The following is a 17,268-nucleotide window of genomic DNA, read 5'->3' on the forward strand; positions in this document are numbered from 1 at the left end:
TTTACTATGAAAATGAAAACTAGGCTTTATGGAGAACAATACGCATTTGATATGATTTTTTGGACTTCGGTAATGAAACGAGGCTTAATTGCCAGGATTTTGTCCAATAATGATTCCTGTTTAAACATCATGTGTTGCAAACGCTGAAAATTCATTGGTTGCATTTTTTAAGATGTGAAATAACATTCGATATCATTACGTTTATGCTATATAGTAACATGCATATTTTCCATCTCTATCCCGAGGCGTGCACGTCGTGGATAAGGCACACGGTAGGTCTAGGTCAAGTCACCTCAAGTACCAGAGACGATTGGTTTACCTGTCATGACTAACTCGGGATGGTGGCGCTAACAAGAGACGTTTTTGTTGCTGGCGTCAAGAAAACTTGATGGCTTTGAAGTACTGCCAACCACCACCAACGAACGGAAGTTCAGCATGAAAACGCTTCCCGATGTGACTTCTACACTGGACTGGCATGGACGCTGATAAATCTCCCGAGTAAAACAACAACAACAAATAACATGCATTAGTCCGACGACATCCCTCTGCGACGTGCACGTCCCTCGGAATACATAGGTCACATCAGACGGGTGACCTACTTACCTATCTAACAACGAAGGGTGTGACTCCAAAAGATGCTGCTGCCTCCCGGAAGAGGTGTTTTTTCTATTGCTTTCTTTTGTTCTACGATGCAAAGAATTTGATCATTGGCAGGCTAACAAGCAGTTTACCAGTACAAGTTGCCTACACTTTCGCAACGCAAGGAACGGATAACTACTGTGCATACCAAAGCAGCAATACAGTGCGAATCACCGTATAAAGGCTTTTATGATAAAAGGTATTCTAATGTAATTTAAAGGTATTCTAATGTATTGCGAATTTTTACCTTTCGACATGTAAACCTATATAAAGACATACATATATATCAATATTTAAATGATATTTTCTTTGTGGAAAGTATTCAAGATGTCGTTTATGATGTAAGCAACAATGTTAAAAAAAGACAAAAGACGAAACAAAAACAAACATACAACCAAAACCCCCCAAAAACACTACAAAAAAAACCCCAAAAAACATTACTTACTATGTCTTGAATCATATAATGACATTTCAAAATTCTCTTTATCGGATGAAACATTTCTTATTATATCTAAATAGTTATAGTGTAATATTCTTTTCATTTCTTAAATTGTAGTTTTCTTCCCTTAACCGTTAAACTATGATAATTTGATAAATCATTCACAAAAAAGAAAATATTTTATAACATAATCACGTCATCTTTCCTTGTTTAAAGTATTTCTGTTAAATGTTTTTGTTACTTACTTAAAAATGTATATAAAACAACTGGGAATAGTGAAAAATAGTAATACAGCAAAGTATTGTATTAAAATTATGTTTTAAATGAAATTCACTTTATGATATTGATCATGTATGATGTACTAATTCTTTTTGTATAGGTTTTAAGTTGTCACAAAAATCATTTACCATAAACCATTTCATATCTGTTGACAAGAGCTTTTGTTCGTATCAAGAAACTCATCGTCGTAAACAACTGTAGATATATCCGTATACTTCACATTAAAATGTATAGATATATCCGTATACTTCACTTCAGTATATAGCTATATCCGTATACTTCACAACAATATATATATAGAGATCATGTAAATTAACAAGTTGTGGTTTTAAGTTTGCCAGTAAATTGAAAAACATGATGAAAACAATAAGTTTACAATTATGTTTCAATTAACACGTTGTCAACATTAAGTTAACAAGTAAAGTTGCAGTAAACTCAAGATGCAAAGTTAGAGTACGTGTTGTAAATCTCCAGATACGCTGAAACACACTCATAACAGAACTTCAATTGTTCCTGAAAATATACCATCATACATTGTATATAAAGATATATTATAGTTTATTGAAGGCGATAATATATAACTACCACCTTGTTCATGAAGTCTCATTAGTGAACGGAACAAAATGGTGGATATGGAACAAAATGGTGGATGACAAATTGATTTTAAAACAAAACGGTAGATTGATAACAAAACGATAGATGGATAATTGATTGGCAAAAAGAAAAAAAATGTCTTGGATTGATCATTGAAGAATGGAAAATATAGATAAATAACTTAGCTAAAAATGCATTTTAATTTAACAATGATGCACTATGTCAAGTCGTTAAAGACTTTTTCGTGTACTAACCATTGATGTAATTGATTGTGGTCGGTGTGTACGGATCTTCCTGACTACATTAACTACACTGACTTGTCGTTCAGCTTCAAGTTTCTCTAGAAGTTTGTATACGACACAAAACAACCCACTTCTCTCAAAACCATTCCTTAAACAAATGTTTATTCCTTTATATCTTCTCTCGATAAGAAAGTCGTATATGAGATTTACAGAAAGACGAGATAAACGGAAAGACGAAATATACGGAGAATAAAGCCTTCTCAGATCTACATATAGATCTACCCTAAGCTAGCGTCTATTTAGAGACTCAATTAGAGACCTTGTTAGATTGTGTCTACATTATTCCATATACCACTTCAGTAATCTACTAACCGAATGATATATTTTGCTGTAAAATTAGTGTCATCTTCCTCCATCAGTGGCAATATACTAGGTTTGATCCTCCGATTTGTTACTATTAATTCAAGCAAATGATTAAGACTTAAAAAACAAAACACAGATTGTAAAACACAGAGTTTGCAAAAAGTTTTAAATAAAGTAATATTTCCCATTAATCGCCAAACTTGCGTGGAGGTTATATAACATTTCTATGAAATTTGTCTCAGATCTCATAATTTTATAATTTGTTTATATCCTTTTACTAAATTCATTGCCAGAAAATCAAGGTCAACTTTGACAATGTTAGTCTCCTATACATAATTTTTAAATAGTGTCTCGTTACAAAAGGCACCAATGCTATCGCAAAGATTCCATCACAGTTTCTATTATCTCTATAGAAACTATTCACAAATATATACATTATCTATTGCTGTATTTCTGAAAAATAGTCATGAAGAAAAAGCATATTAATCGGAGATTATGACAAAAATAAAACGTTTCTTACAAGCAATGTGCAATGATATTGGGATTATCTTCCGGGTCATTAGCTACACATTTTTCAACGTCTTTAATAAATTGTACAAAATCCATGGCGCTGTCAGGTACTTTCTTCGTTGTTTGCCAGTTTTTGTATTGGAAATGAAACACAGATTTCTTCTGGTCCTGTAGAGTGAAAACAAATTTGTATTACTACAACGATGAATGAACTCATCTATAGTTAAACTATCAATTACTTTATTTTTGGCAAGCTATATGGCCCGGTATAAACGGTTTTCAGCCGTTACGCTCTTTTATATTGACACGGCCATAGTCACAAAAGTAAATATGGGTGTAAATAGATATTATAAATCTCACGATTGTCAAATAAAAGTGACGTTACAAACGTGCCGTATCATATCATAAACGTTAAAAAGGAATATTGTGTCTCCAGAATCCACATTTGTTTTTAATTATTTAGAAATGTCAAAAGTGTTTAATAATGTTTTAATAATGGATTAAGTGCATTTTTGATGGTTTACAACTGAAATTGGAAGAGCTGAACATGCAGTTATAATTCGTAAAGGTGGCAAAATGTAAACAAAGAAGTATTCTGACTTCCATACAAAAAGTAATTCGCCAGAATTATGCAAATTGCCAACAGAACTAAAGATGCAAAAAATAGTTCGTGTATATAGCAAATGGATATGTTTTTGGAAACTGTAACAAGATATCAAAAATAAGCAGTTTTTGAGATAGCAATTTTGAGGCATAATAGGCTTTTTATACATTCACAAACATTGGAAATTTAAATAGAAAACTAAGTACATGTTCAATCCTAAATTATTTTTTTATTTGAACACGAGAAAGTCCAATCGATGTGAAAGTAGTGAGTTCCGATATTATTTCGTTCAATAGCAACTGTCTTAATTAAATTGTTATTACCTATTTATACAATCGTTAGAAATAAACATAAACAAACATGTTTTTATTTTCTTCCGTATTACCTTCGTATTATCTTTGACTGTCAGTTGCTTTAAGATATATTGTGACTTTGTTTCATATTTTGAGCTTGTTACAGAAAAATTTCCGAATGTATCAGTCTCGTTATCAGCCGGAAGGTATTGTCCGACATCCTGTAAAAAAATTATATAATGATAATAATGTAACGATTTGTCTGTCAAAATGGTTTGCTCTGTTGAGAGTATACTTTACTTTCACGTAAATCTCCCGTTATTCCAATGAAGCAAAACCGTAAATGAAAACATGGGGAGTCTATACCTCGCCGTTATTTTATAAAACTTAAAAAAAGATATATATATTTTGTCATGGAAACTACAAACATGAATGCAATGTACATATTTATTTAAATTTGACGAACTACATTATTTCGCTAAAAAATTTTATTGATGATTTGGTAAGGAGAAACGACAACATTTGAAGGTAATTAATCACATTTCTAAAATATTGATCTATTTCATGTATTACACATTTACACGAGATTTTAAGTGACAGAAAGTAAAGAATGTAACAAATATGTATTCGTGTTATATTATCCATTGTGATCAATCGAAGTTGTAGCAAGCTAAACATGTACATGAAGTACAGTGTAATGTGTACCAATCAGAATAACTTGACATGAAACTGTTATACATCTGTAATACTGACTTTGCCGGGAGCATTCTGATCCTCGAGCGCGACAACACAACACGTGTGCTGCTGGAATACCATGCTGAGAAAGTCCTCTACAGTCTTAGGAAGTGGTGTTTGTGCAGCAATGAACAAATTCTTGATCCTGAAGCTCTGTTAACAACAGTAATTGTACAGCGATAAATGGTTTCAAAAAGTGTTTCAAATTTAGAAACTTTAAAAGTTCAAGATTTGAAGACAATGCATTACTCGGAAATCTTAGAAATCGATTTTAACGGATATTTCAACTTAACTCTTCTCTACCGTACTCAACAAGTAACCGGTAAACAACCAGTAATATGCTTCAACGTACGGTGTTCCGTTAGGGCAATCGACTATGAATATAGAAATCTGAACGTGAAAAGTTGATAAGACAATAAATTGAATCGCGAAAAAGTGAAAACACGAAGTGACGATGACGAAAACACGAAGGGACGATGAGGAAGAAGCGGAGACACAATCAGTAAAAAGCGATAATTATCGACTTGAATTTGTCGAGTTTTGGTCATCATGTCTTCGCATCGTCGTGTTTTCGCGTTTTTGTCTTCGTCCCTTCGTGTCTTCACTTTTTTCGCGTTTCAATTTCTGTATTCATAGGCGATAATCATAAGGAAACACCTATCAATTCCTGTGTCATGTTATACAACTATTTTATATAAAACATGTATATAGATACATTTGACTCAATATTGCCCATTTATAACCGATACACTGTTTTGAAACTTGTTGTAATTATGAATAGATATAAAAGATATGTTTTCATTTTCTAGACAGAAGTCATCAAACAAACAGCGATAAAGGTCTATATTTCATGGTCAGTTACTTCTCTTTAATTGTTATTTTATATATATCCAACACACGTCTTATTAATTTTCTACTTACGTTGATAAAGACAGCGTTGATATAGTCATTTTTGCCTTCTGTTCTGCTAAGAAACAAACGCACTCTGCTGCTATCACCTTTATTTTAACAGAAACAAGTTACAAGTTAAGAAACAAAATAATATATCTGGGCAAAACATAATTTTGTGATCAACTGCTTGATTTGTAAAAAAACTTCCAAATTTGTTTTATCTTAGTAATTCTCATATACATTAGTACAGTTATCTAATAATATTTCTTATCAGCTTTAGAAGATATACTTGTTTATTGTATATACTAAATAAAACCTACATGGTACATTAGAATTTCGTCTATTTTTGTCTTTGTATCTTTTTCTGTTTTCTTCTCTAGCGTTTATTTCATCCTCCGTCTCAATGTCAACTTCTAGTGCCAATGTCTGAAAATAGTTACTTATAAATTAAATTGTAAGAATTTAGTTAAGTCAAACACAGAAGCACCGTATCAAGATAGATATCGCATAAACTATGGAAGGGGATATCCGCCAGTGTATGCATACTGCTATATAAAATTGCATATTGCTTTGATTCATTCGTTATTATAATCTGCATTTTCCACATGCCTTTGAGTTTATTCTCTCTGCTTGTTGCAAATATCTTGCAGCTTTTGCAACTCGATGTATGTAAATCATAAATTTTTCAGTGTAAAAGGAAAATGCATATTCGGTTGTTAATAGAGTGTATAACATATAAACAAGTCACAATTATTAATATCTGTTAAGTCAGTTTAATTCCTCTATATAATTCAATCTAACCATGTAAAGATTGCAGATATTTGTATGAAAATGAATAAAAATGTGGTATAGATAATGTATGTTTAAAGATTGTACAAAGTGTTCATCAAATAATGACAACATTTAAGGTGTGTATATTTTCATATACAGGAATTGAATAACCGGTTAACTACCTTGTATATTTTCATGAATGTATTGTCGTCTGCTTCATACATGATTCTCTGTATTTCTTCAGCTGTCAATGTCTCACATCCGAATGAGAGTGAATGGACGAGAGCCTTGTGTAGAAACTTGTACTGCTCCTACAAATACATTTTAACAGACATTTGATTTTAGACAATTCAAAAAGAAAAACTACACTTCACTTCTATCGTATATGTATTTGGAATGCAGGTATGTGAAAATGACGCAAGTTTTGTGACGCCGACACTATTCAATATATGACTGAAACAAGCAACACGCTTACTAAATATAATTTTATATGTTTAAACACGCATCACATATAATAAAAGGAAAGAGGTTAATTTTCAAGATCATTCGTGGGAATGACAACCTGGCTACCGTATAGAAGACGAGATTTACGTTTCGTTTTCCTTCAATCTCTCTATCCGCTATATCTGTTTAAGGGACTCCACTGAGGCTTTTTGATAGAACAAAACTCCAAATAACTTTTAGAGATTAATGCAAAACTTGATATAGGTCTAGACCAATAACTTGTGATTATTTGCTCACTCCGTGTTTCCAGAATGATTATTCTAATTGTGAACATTGATTCAAGATTGAAAAGTGTTGCAACGCTTTCCACTCAAATCAGGCTAAAATAGCAGATTCGACTTTTAATTTATTCTGAATCTTTTGCATATCTTTCTGTTTTAAATGTTCCAGTCGATCTATGTAAAAAAGAAAAAATAGGTTTTTAGGCTTTTGGAGCTCGGTGAAATTCCTGTAAGTTAACTTACAGCGGTTTGAACCATGTTGACTCTTTGATGTCTCATTCTGTTTACACAATCGAATACATCTACAGAGCCTTTCTCCTTTCCTTCCTGTGTCAGAATGTCAAGGCCGATATATGTTCCGGTTCTCCCTACTCCAGCACTTGAAATATAAGAAACAAATAGATTTTACAATCCGATTAACATCAACACCTACATAACTCTACACATAAGAATGTGAAACCCATAGGTAGTCACCTTCTCGTGGTCTTTCAAACAACCAATCATTGGCGAGCATTCATCATTTTAAAAGCGATGAAAACCAATATCGACGTACGCAAGCAAATTGTCAATTAAAATATGACTCTATGATTTCAAGTTGATTTATTAAAACTTACTTCAATCATTTTTTTCTAACAATTATCAACAATATGTTAAACGTCCACGAATAACGATATTTTGATACTTCTTCTAATGTATATCTGTAAAAACCGATTCCGTCGCATGTCCAAAATAGCTTCCTCGGGAAAGTCGGATTATAATAAACGCGAAACATATACTCCGGTCATTTAATCTACATGGTATGAACAGTCAGATTGATAGAGAGTAGTTGTTAAAACACATGTTACGGTTCAGACATGCTCACTAGTTATGAGAGAATATGTGTAATTGGTTGGAAAGCTCAGTCGGTAGAGCCACGTTACAGTATTCCGAGAGTCCGAGGTCCGAATCCCTGTCAAGCTGCAATTGTTTCAATCTGTGATATTTGGTCCACAACGGGTGAACATGACTGCATATAGTGCAAAGTGTAATGAGCGTTTCTTTGTTACCTTAAAAAATGTGAGGATGAAATTCAATGCATCTCTATTTCGGGGAGAATAAGTGTAAGCGGCCGGATAGCTCAGAGTGTTTCAGAGCTGTTACGGCATAACAATATGTAGATTTCCTATTTACAATGAGAGATGTTTCCTTCTTATCTATGCAAAATGGGGTGATTCCCCTAAATCATTTGTATTCGTTTTTAAACTATGGCCTCGTGATATCCTACTCACATTAATTATGTGGATTTAAAGTCAAACAGGCACTGTAAATGTGACCCAGCAACTTTTGATGTATGCAGTGTGTTACTGACAGGAAAGCGTATGTATAGTCAAAGTTTATATTTCTAAAATTGTCAAAAACATATCATAAACAAGAATGCGAATATCTTCAAAGAAGCGGATTATACACGTGCTCGACATTTTATTTAAGTACAAAGCAAAACATGAGTTTGAAATTATATGCCTAAAATTCTTAAATATTTATTTCTGTAGCCAAATGAATAAAATTATAGCAAAAATGGCCAAAAATGGTTTATGACAGAGTGATCCCCGGTCATGGTAGGTAAACAACTAAGCAAAATTGTATTCATTTTCAGACAGAAAATGATATATTTTTTAATATTCATAACTAACCCTTTATCTGAAATACTTGTATATGAAAAATATTTATATAATATGTACAATATACCTGCCATGAACCATATCTGGTCACCTGAAATGCACATGATCAAAACGATATTGGAACTATGTACTTCCGGCATTCAGAAAACCCAACTAATGGTCTAACTTTTCAATATAATCGCCCTCTACATCAATGCACTTTGCCCACCTCTGCTCCAAGTTGTTTAACCTTTCAAAATAGAAATCTTTTTTGGTCCTCAAAGGACACATTAACCACCTCAATGACACCATCATTGCTTCCAAACTTTTACCATGAAGCATGTTTTTCAGTTTTGGGAACATGTAGAGGTCAGAGAGGGCCAAGTCAGGAGAATATGGGGGATAGGGAAGAATTTCAAAGCCAGTCAGTTGCAGCAGTCATCGCAACTTGGAATGTGTGAGCTGGTGCATTGTCTTGCAGGAGCAGAACGCATTGAGTCAGTTTGCCGTCCTTTTACGCGCAATATCTTGACGCAAATACCGTTTATGTTACGACCTTGCTCAAGATAGTCAATCATGATTATCCCCCGACTATCCCAAAAATTTGAAGCCATCATCTTCCCTGTTGATGGCACCATCCTCTTGATTGTCTTCGGAGGGGATGAGCCAGTGTGCTTCCACTGCATGCTGTTTTTTGGATTTTGAATCCATGTTGGACCCATGTTTCATCCTGAGTTACGATCCGGTAGATAAAATCGGGTTCATCCTCGTAGCGAGACAAAAGATATCTTGAAATGTCAAGCCTGGTCCGTTTCGGATCGTCATTCAACTGTCTGGGGACCCATCTAACGGTATCCTTTTACATGCCATAGCCATAAGTCAGAATTGCCTGAACTGAACCTAGCAATGCTTCGCAGGTCTCGCCTTCTGTCGCACATGGCAAGATCGTACACAGCTTTGGCAATTTCATCGTTGGTGGCCTTTTAGGGCACCCAGGCCGCTCATCATATGCAATGCTCTCACTGCCCCTCTTAAATTCAGCAGCCCATTGTTTATCAGTGCTATAGGAAGGGTACTCCTTCCCATGTGGATCCATGAGGTATTCATGGATTTCAACGGGGGCATCCCTTTGTTATAGAGGCACGTTATGACGGCTCTGATTTCAGCTTTCTCTATTTGGTCTAAATGACAATCCCCTTTACTAATCAAAGTGTGTTTTGTTACTTTATCTGTGTAAAACCGCGCTTAACTCGGTCAATAATATTCAATAAGATATCGGTATCGATGTATCGTATGTATATGTCAGTGTATTGGCTAGAAATATATCGGGCCGAGAACTTTTTGAACAATGACCCTTTAAAGAACTCCTTTTTATTTGCCTAGATACGACCATGTACGATATAATATACATAAGTCTTTGTTATTTAATACGGTTGGTCCATCTTATGAACAAATCAGGTTATTATATATTGCTGAGTACAATACGTTCTATTGGACGAGAACACAGCTGTAAAACCTATATTAATTAGACGAGGCACTAGACGAGTCTAACATAGGTTTTGCAGGTGTTTACTAGTCCAATATTATCAATGTCATCTGCTACGTATAAATCACCGGTTTATTTCACATCATCAATTTTGACAAAACTTTTTTACTTTAAAATGTTGCAGAATGGTTGAAATAAGTCATGGCCTCGTGATAATATCTTGTGGCCAAAATATAATAAGTCGTGCCCACAAGATAAATCGTGGCCACGAAAAATACATTTCGGCCACGAGATAATATATTGAGGCCACGAGATAAAAAGTCGTGGTCAAGAGATAAATAATACAGCAAATGTCACCTTAAAGACATCGTACTTATTTTTACTCAAGGAAAACAATGATCATCAGTATTGTATGACATGCATTTGATATATTATATTTTTGAAATCTGAAAATGATATTAGGTTGAATGTTGTAGATATACTTTTGATATACAATATGGATGTTTTAGAATATGAAATTAAAAATGAGGTTCTATGGGGCAATGCAGTATGCATTGATTTTATGGACTTTAGAAATGTTAACCGAGCTAATATCATAGGATCGGGTCTTACAATGATTTCTTTTGGAACGTCACGTGATGCAAATACTGAAAATGTATTGCTTACATTTCGTGAAATAATATATATACAGTACCTGCAATGAACTATTATTGGTCCACCTAATGTCTTAGGAACTGCATTCACCCTTTGTCTGAACTCTACAAGACTTGTCACCTCCTGGGGAACACCTTTATCCGGCCATGCTGTGAAGTGTAGTTGAATTATCTGCCTTTCATTTTTTCCCTGAAGGCAGAAATTTAGGATTTTAAGCAGAAACCTTTTGTTCAGTAAAGAAAAAACCTATTTTCATTAGAGAAAAACTTAAAAATAACGTTGCGTATTGAAGATGAAGAGGACATTTTAAACAGTATACTTATTGAAAGCATTCTTTGTGATAAGAGGATATTTAAAGGCTTCTATGGTGGTAAAATAACACAATACGGTTGGAAAATGGATATACAAAATCTACAGTTTGAGGTAACTCTACATAAATGTCAACTGTTAACCGGATAATTAAATACATGATTTATGTTAAAAGAAGGATCACGATAATATTTCTTTTTCCTTAATGTGGGAATAAGACAAAGAAGAAATCATTCGTATGAACGGAGTGACGATACCTTTATTATAGTGCAAGTTCTAACAGTATATTCAGCAAACGCTTCAACACTCCGACATTTTACTGTAATATCCCCGTACTCTATCTCCGTATCCTCCTCCGGCCAGTACTGCTCACATTTCATACCCTGATGATAAAAACGTTCAATATTAAACCCGTTTCCTGCTGATACAAAAAGTAATTAGCCCTTGTGGCCAGTAAAGAATAAAACCAGTGTGCTTATCCGCACAATCTGACCAGGCTCTTATCTGTTGGCATCTCAATTTTAGTATTTTATATTGAAAACACTTAAACTTTGAATGAACTGATCCAATATCAAAGCACACAAATTCTGCAGGTTATTGGTTCAACATATAAAATGTTTCGTTCTACTCCTTCCATTAGAACGAAGCATAAAGACTGGGACAAACATGCCTTTTGAAACAAAGTCTGATAATGTATAAGTCAAGTAAATGCTCCTTTTTAAAGAATCAAAATTATCTGGACAAAAACAAACAAATATTCATAAATGCATTAATTATTGAACTAAAATACTTTCTTGTTCAAACAGGATGTAAACAAGGAAATAGTCTGATTTTATTAAACGTAAACGATTTGTCACAACTGCATCATCCATCATATGTACACAAAGAAAAAGTAATAAGGAAAATTTTATGCTTCTATTCATATTTAAATTTTGCAGCACTTACAGATGTTTCTCTAAGATTGGTTAACATGACAACAATGTCAGTTTTCTTGTACCATACCATCAACCAGAACGTGGAGAAGTTAGCAGTGGTCTTTGATGTTGGCCCTATACATAGAAAAACATGATGTGATGAAACAAGATCAGAATCCGAACATATACAACTTAAAGGGACTTCATTGACGTTTATTGAAATGACGAGAGTGAAAATATTATTGCAATATTTCTGTACCATTTGGTGTAGGTCTGAAGCGAGAACTCGTGTGCAAATTTTAAGATCCTTCCTCCGCCAGGTTTTTACAGAATAATCATTATTTTTGCGCAAAGTGACATGTCCCTCTCCACCCAAAAAGCAAGAAAACAAACACAAAACAATCAAAAACAAAAACCAAAAAAAACTAAACAAAAACGTTCATTAAAATTAGGCTAAACATTGCACTCACAATTGATTTTCAATTTAATTCTGAGTATTAAATTTCTTTACAATCCCTTTCAGATTTTTTCCATTTTACGTGCTTCAATTGATCTATGTAAACAATTCAAGTTTAACGATTTAAGGGCCTTCAAGCTCCTTTAATGGATCTTTATATATTTTTCTATTATCATTTACATAACATTGAACCATATTAGTTAAATGGGTAGAACATTGGGAATGTGGTGGAACTTCAGATTTCTTACGATTGTTTCATTTTGAAAATATATGTAGAATACGAAAATATAGTACATTTGAAACAGATATCATATTACAAACCAAATAGTGAGTATTGTTCGATCAGTGGCTGGAATTAAATAGAACCACAATATCAAACATAAAAATAACGGAAAAAAACCCCAGAAAAAAACCGGAAAATTTTCATCTGAACAGGCTTTTGATAGAGGCTATCTGTTATAATTTGTTTTACCCACTTATTCTTTGCATGTCAAACACTTGCCTATTTTGTCCGTTTTGTTACGAACAATGGTATATTTTAAAGATAAGAACCTTTTTCAGACTTGTACAAACTTGAGAAGTCATGATAAAATATGTCCCTACTTCAACCTGACACGAATCTCTTAAGTTAATAACAGTATTTACAAATACACAAGTTATACTATATTACCTAATGATGCAATATATTCTTTCTCCTTGCAGTAACCCTGAAATATATAAATATATAAAACAATGCATCACATCCCAGATAAAAAAACCTAAAGGACTGTAACTCTTGGCGTTTTATTGTTGTGACACGAGTTTTTGTAATGAATAGGTAGAGGATATATGTAAGATTATCATATAACAGAATTAAGGAAGTAAGGAATGATTAAAAAAATATCCCAAGAGAGATAAGATTTCATAATTAAACGGATGATAGAAAATGGACGGTTTTATATTTCAACATAAAACGCAAAGTGTCAAATGATAAAATCTCACGGCGTCAGATTATGTTACTTCTTATGATAAATGAAAACATCAAGCAAACGTGAATTGTAATTAGATACAATTTACATTTAAAGCTACATGCCTCCAGGTGGGCAGAAATATTTTTGCAAGAAAAAAGATGAGAAAATGAAAAGTTGAATAAATTATAAATATCACAATGCATGTTATATTTTGCGTGTTTTATTGGGGAAACAATTAAAAGATAAATTTCTATTCCGTTGTTTTTTAATACACACCAATTTTGCATAATTTAATATATACATGGCATGTATTCTTTTTAAATACGCCAGCGCTACCAGCCTAAGGTAATCTAAAACCTCAATAGATCATTTGACGGTTTTCGTACATATGGGTTTCACATTTTAAGTCAATACACATGTCTTTTCTATTGTCACTCATGTGTTCTTTTTTATTCAGATAGCTAAGATATAAAATAAATATTCGGGGCGGGGGGATACTGTTTTCATTTTTTTACTCTGGAATGTTACAGTATGACCCTAATAGTCTTGAAGCCGCGTAATAATTTAAATGTGTAAAAATATATAAATATACTGTACTCACATCTATGTAACAAGCATTTATAAAGAAATCTGGCAGATCTTGGATGGTCACTCTGGAATGGTCATCTAACATCAAAAACGAAAAAAATCATTAATATGACCAAGAACTAATATATTGGTCATACCAGAAAGAGATTTGTTGCCAAATGGAGTCGTATTTAAACTTCGAATGGTTTGTAAATACACTACAAATATAATTTACAAATATACACATTTCTCTTGCAAAAACTTGATGTTTCCTTCTGCCAAGTTATACAACTGGAAATAAGTTAAGCACATCCGGCATTTTGCCTCAATTTTGACATAACTACAACTGCAATTTAAGATTTTCTTACGGTAATGGTGCGGAGCACCTGTAGTCAACCTGCAACAAGTGGAACAAGCTCTGCACCAAGAATGGTATTAGACGCCTTATGGTAGTATGAGGAGAAGGGTTGGGTATGTGGCGGTTACACACGTTATTAAAATTTTGGCTACGTATTGGCATTTTCGGTTACGTAATCATCATCAATTACCAAAAATATGCACCTATAAATGTTTTGTTATAGGTCCAACAATATACTTATTAACACATACATGTTTGATTCAAAACAAAACATTTGCTTAATACAAACGTATGTTTCAATAATTTGGTTAAAAACAAACTAAATTCATACTGATTGATGATCACTAAATTTGTATCACTACTTATCACATTATTATTTCTTAGCTCAGTTAAGTTGTAATATCATGACAGTGCTTTCAATCATTACCAATTTTAAATTTCCGGGGCTTAACGTATGTCCAGGTGTATAGAAGAAACAAAATAACAGAAGTTTTACCCCAAAATCTTACATAAATGTGGACATTTCATGCTTCATCACGCAATTATATTCTACGTCCTTACATCTGCAGCACTAACTGAAGCATTAAAATGCATTTTTATAATATAAGCATATAAACATAAAATTCGTTTACTTACAAGGATAAATGCCGTTATACCGGTTCAAGGCCAAATTTTGAGGATCTTTAGCGACGCTGCAGTGCTTTGTCAAATCCAAATCTTTGTTGAGTTTCTACATTATAAGAAATTAAAATTATATAATATAAACTTTATACAAATATTGACCTGTAACTAATTAGCATGTGCGACAATTTATCTTTAGTTCATGTAAGGTCGATAAATTTCATCACTTTTGTTACATATTTAGTGATTCAACAAGCATGGTTAAATTGTGGGTTATTCGTTTAAATATTATCGCATTTTGTGGATTGTAGTGCTGGTCGTGTAAGGGGTGTACAGAACTTTGTCAATTCTATAAGGTGCAAGAGACACCTGACCTGATTAACATGTTTAGAAGAACCATTGCTCAAAACTGTCTTTATAGAGCTATCTGAAAGTCAGTTAAATACCGTGCGTATTCGTTATTACTTAAGTATGAAAAAAACTAAATATGTTCAAAAATTTATGTAGCAATAAACTTCTATTTATGGTAAGATCTCTATTATAAAGAGTTGGAAGAACCGGAAACGACAACAAAATGTCGAATATTTCAAATCATATAGATTTATAACTGTTGATAATTATAGTAATATGATAGCTCGGGATGATCACACACATTTACTTTATCAATATTCAAACTTTAATTGCAATTAAGTATATACTTACTGATAGCAAATTAAAATGAAAAAAAAAGAAAAAAAAAAAAGAAAAAACATGTAATTTTCAAGAGGCCTAGCATGAAAAATTAAAACAAAGATCTTTTATTACAATTAGCACAATCAAAGTTAAAATAAACACATTTCTATCAGATAAAATCGCGTGTCGAGTGGTAATTTTATTTGTCCTTGTTATACGATCATTGATATACAACGATCGTACAAGGAAGTTTAAAGTGTGTGATTTATGATTTTATTACTTAAAGTCACTGTGGGTCACACATGATGTTAAGGTGAAAAAACACGTTGTGGGAAAAAAAGAATTTATAAATGGCATAAACACGTTCAAAAGAATAAGAAAGTCAAATTATACGGTATTTGAAAACGACATTGTAAAAAACATTTAAAGTAGGTGTGTGTTTAAACGTGATAGTTTAAAAAAGTAGGATGTATCAAATTACACTATATTGTGATGAGCATGAAAAAACAAAAGATATTACATCATATTCTACTCCCTACAACTTTGCTTTTATGTATGGACAAATAGTATGGTTATAGTTACATCTTTGGAAAAAATGGAGCGTTCCACTTTTCATTTTCTTTCAAATATTTAGTTTATTAATCGACACTTTAACAACTATTCTTTTTAATCAGCGCAGCACACTAGCTCTATTTTAATATTTTCACCACTAAGTAAGTATATGTACATGTAATGTACAACAGAGGCCATTCTGATATACGTATTATATAGTGCTACAATTCTAAACAATTTTCCTGCACATATGACATCTGGGTAGTTACATGCTTAATCAGTTTGAACTAATCAAATCTCGCAGTAAATTCAATTTAAGCGTGTGTACAAACCTTGAATTCAGCTTCGAAGTCCACCTTTCCAGATGTAACATATTTAAGTAGGTTGTCTACTTTAATTCTGTACGGACTTTCTCTAATGTTATAGTAGGTATCATCAGTCTTGTTTTCATATTCAACTTCATCTACTTCTACCTCATCAATATCTACTGATGAAGATGTTACAGGGACTTGTGATCTTGTTTTGTTCCCTGAAGGCTGTGTGTCTATGGCAGTAGTTGGTGGTATGCTTAAAGTGCTCTTCCTTTCTTTATCTGCCTTTGATGATGGCCGCTCTAGAACAGTAAACTTATCTTCACAACAATAAGTAATTCTCACTAAATGGGCAAACAAGTTATCCTGTATATAAGACCAATCTTATTCACAGCCCTTATATAGGTTTAATTGAAAAGATAAACAGAATAACATATTGCATATGTACTTTGGTCACACTGATTGTTGATTTGTAATTTCTTATAGACGTAAGTGAGACTATAATAAATGATTGAAATGTTAGAGTCAATGGTTAAAGTACTTACAATGTCTTTGTAAAAAGATACCATTTTTGTATTCTCTTAAGAATAATAATATAATAAGAATGTGTCCGAAAATAAACACAAAACATGTTCAAATTTAATATATCTTATTGTTATTGCATATTTTAAAATATTCTCAAACGATTTTGGTAT

General features: G+C 32.8%; 1 protein-coding gene across 1 annotated transcript; it reads right to left on the minus strand.

Moving 5' to 3' along the window:
• Positions 1–1,644: 1,644 nt before the first annotated feature.
• On the minus strand, positions 1,645–17,142 carry LOC132720050 (receptor-type tyrosine-protein phosphatase kappa-like). Its single transcript, XM_060704037.1, has 17 exons — positions 17,119–17,142; positions 16,595–16,939; positions 15,054–15,147; positions 14,094–14,158; positions 13,213–13,249; positions 12,117–12,220; positions 11,429–11,554; positions 10,903–11,051; positions 7,329–7,464; positions 6,543–6,671; positions 5,910–6,015; positions 5,620–5,696; positions 4,717–4,851; positions 4,056–4,184; positions 3,077–3,234; positions 2,206–2,341; positions 1,645–1,870 (listed from the first exon to the last, which is right to left on the minus strand). The coding sequence occupies exons 1-17, from the start codon at positions 17,140–17,142 to the stop codon at positions 1,793–1,795; spliced, it is 2,028 nt and encodes a 675-aa protein (XP_060560020.1). The 3' UTR covers positions 1,645–1,792.
• Between the last annotated feature and the right edge of the window lie 126 nt (positions 17,143–17,268).

This window comes from Ruditapes philippinarum, unplaced genomic scaffold (genome assembly GCF_026571515.1).
Source record: "Ruditapes philippinarum isolate M1 unplaced genomic scaffold, ASM2657151v2 ctg2082_1_1_1_1, whole genome shotgun sequence".
Lineage (NCBI taxonomy): Eukaryota > Metazoa > Mollusca > Bivalvia > Venerida > Veneridae > Ruditapes > Ruditapes philippinarum.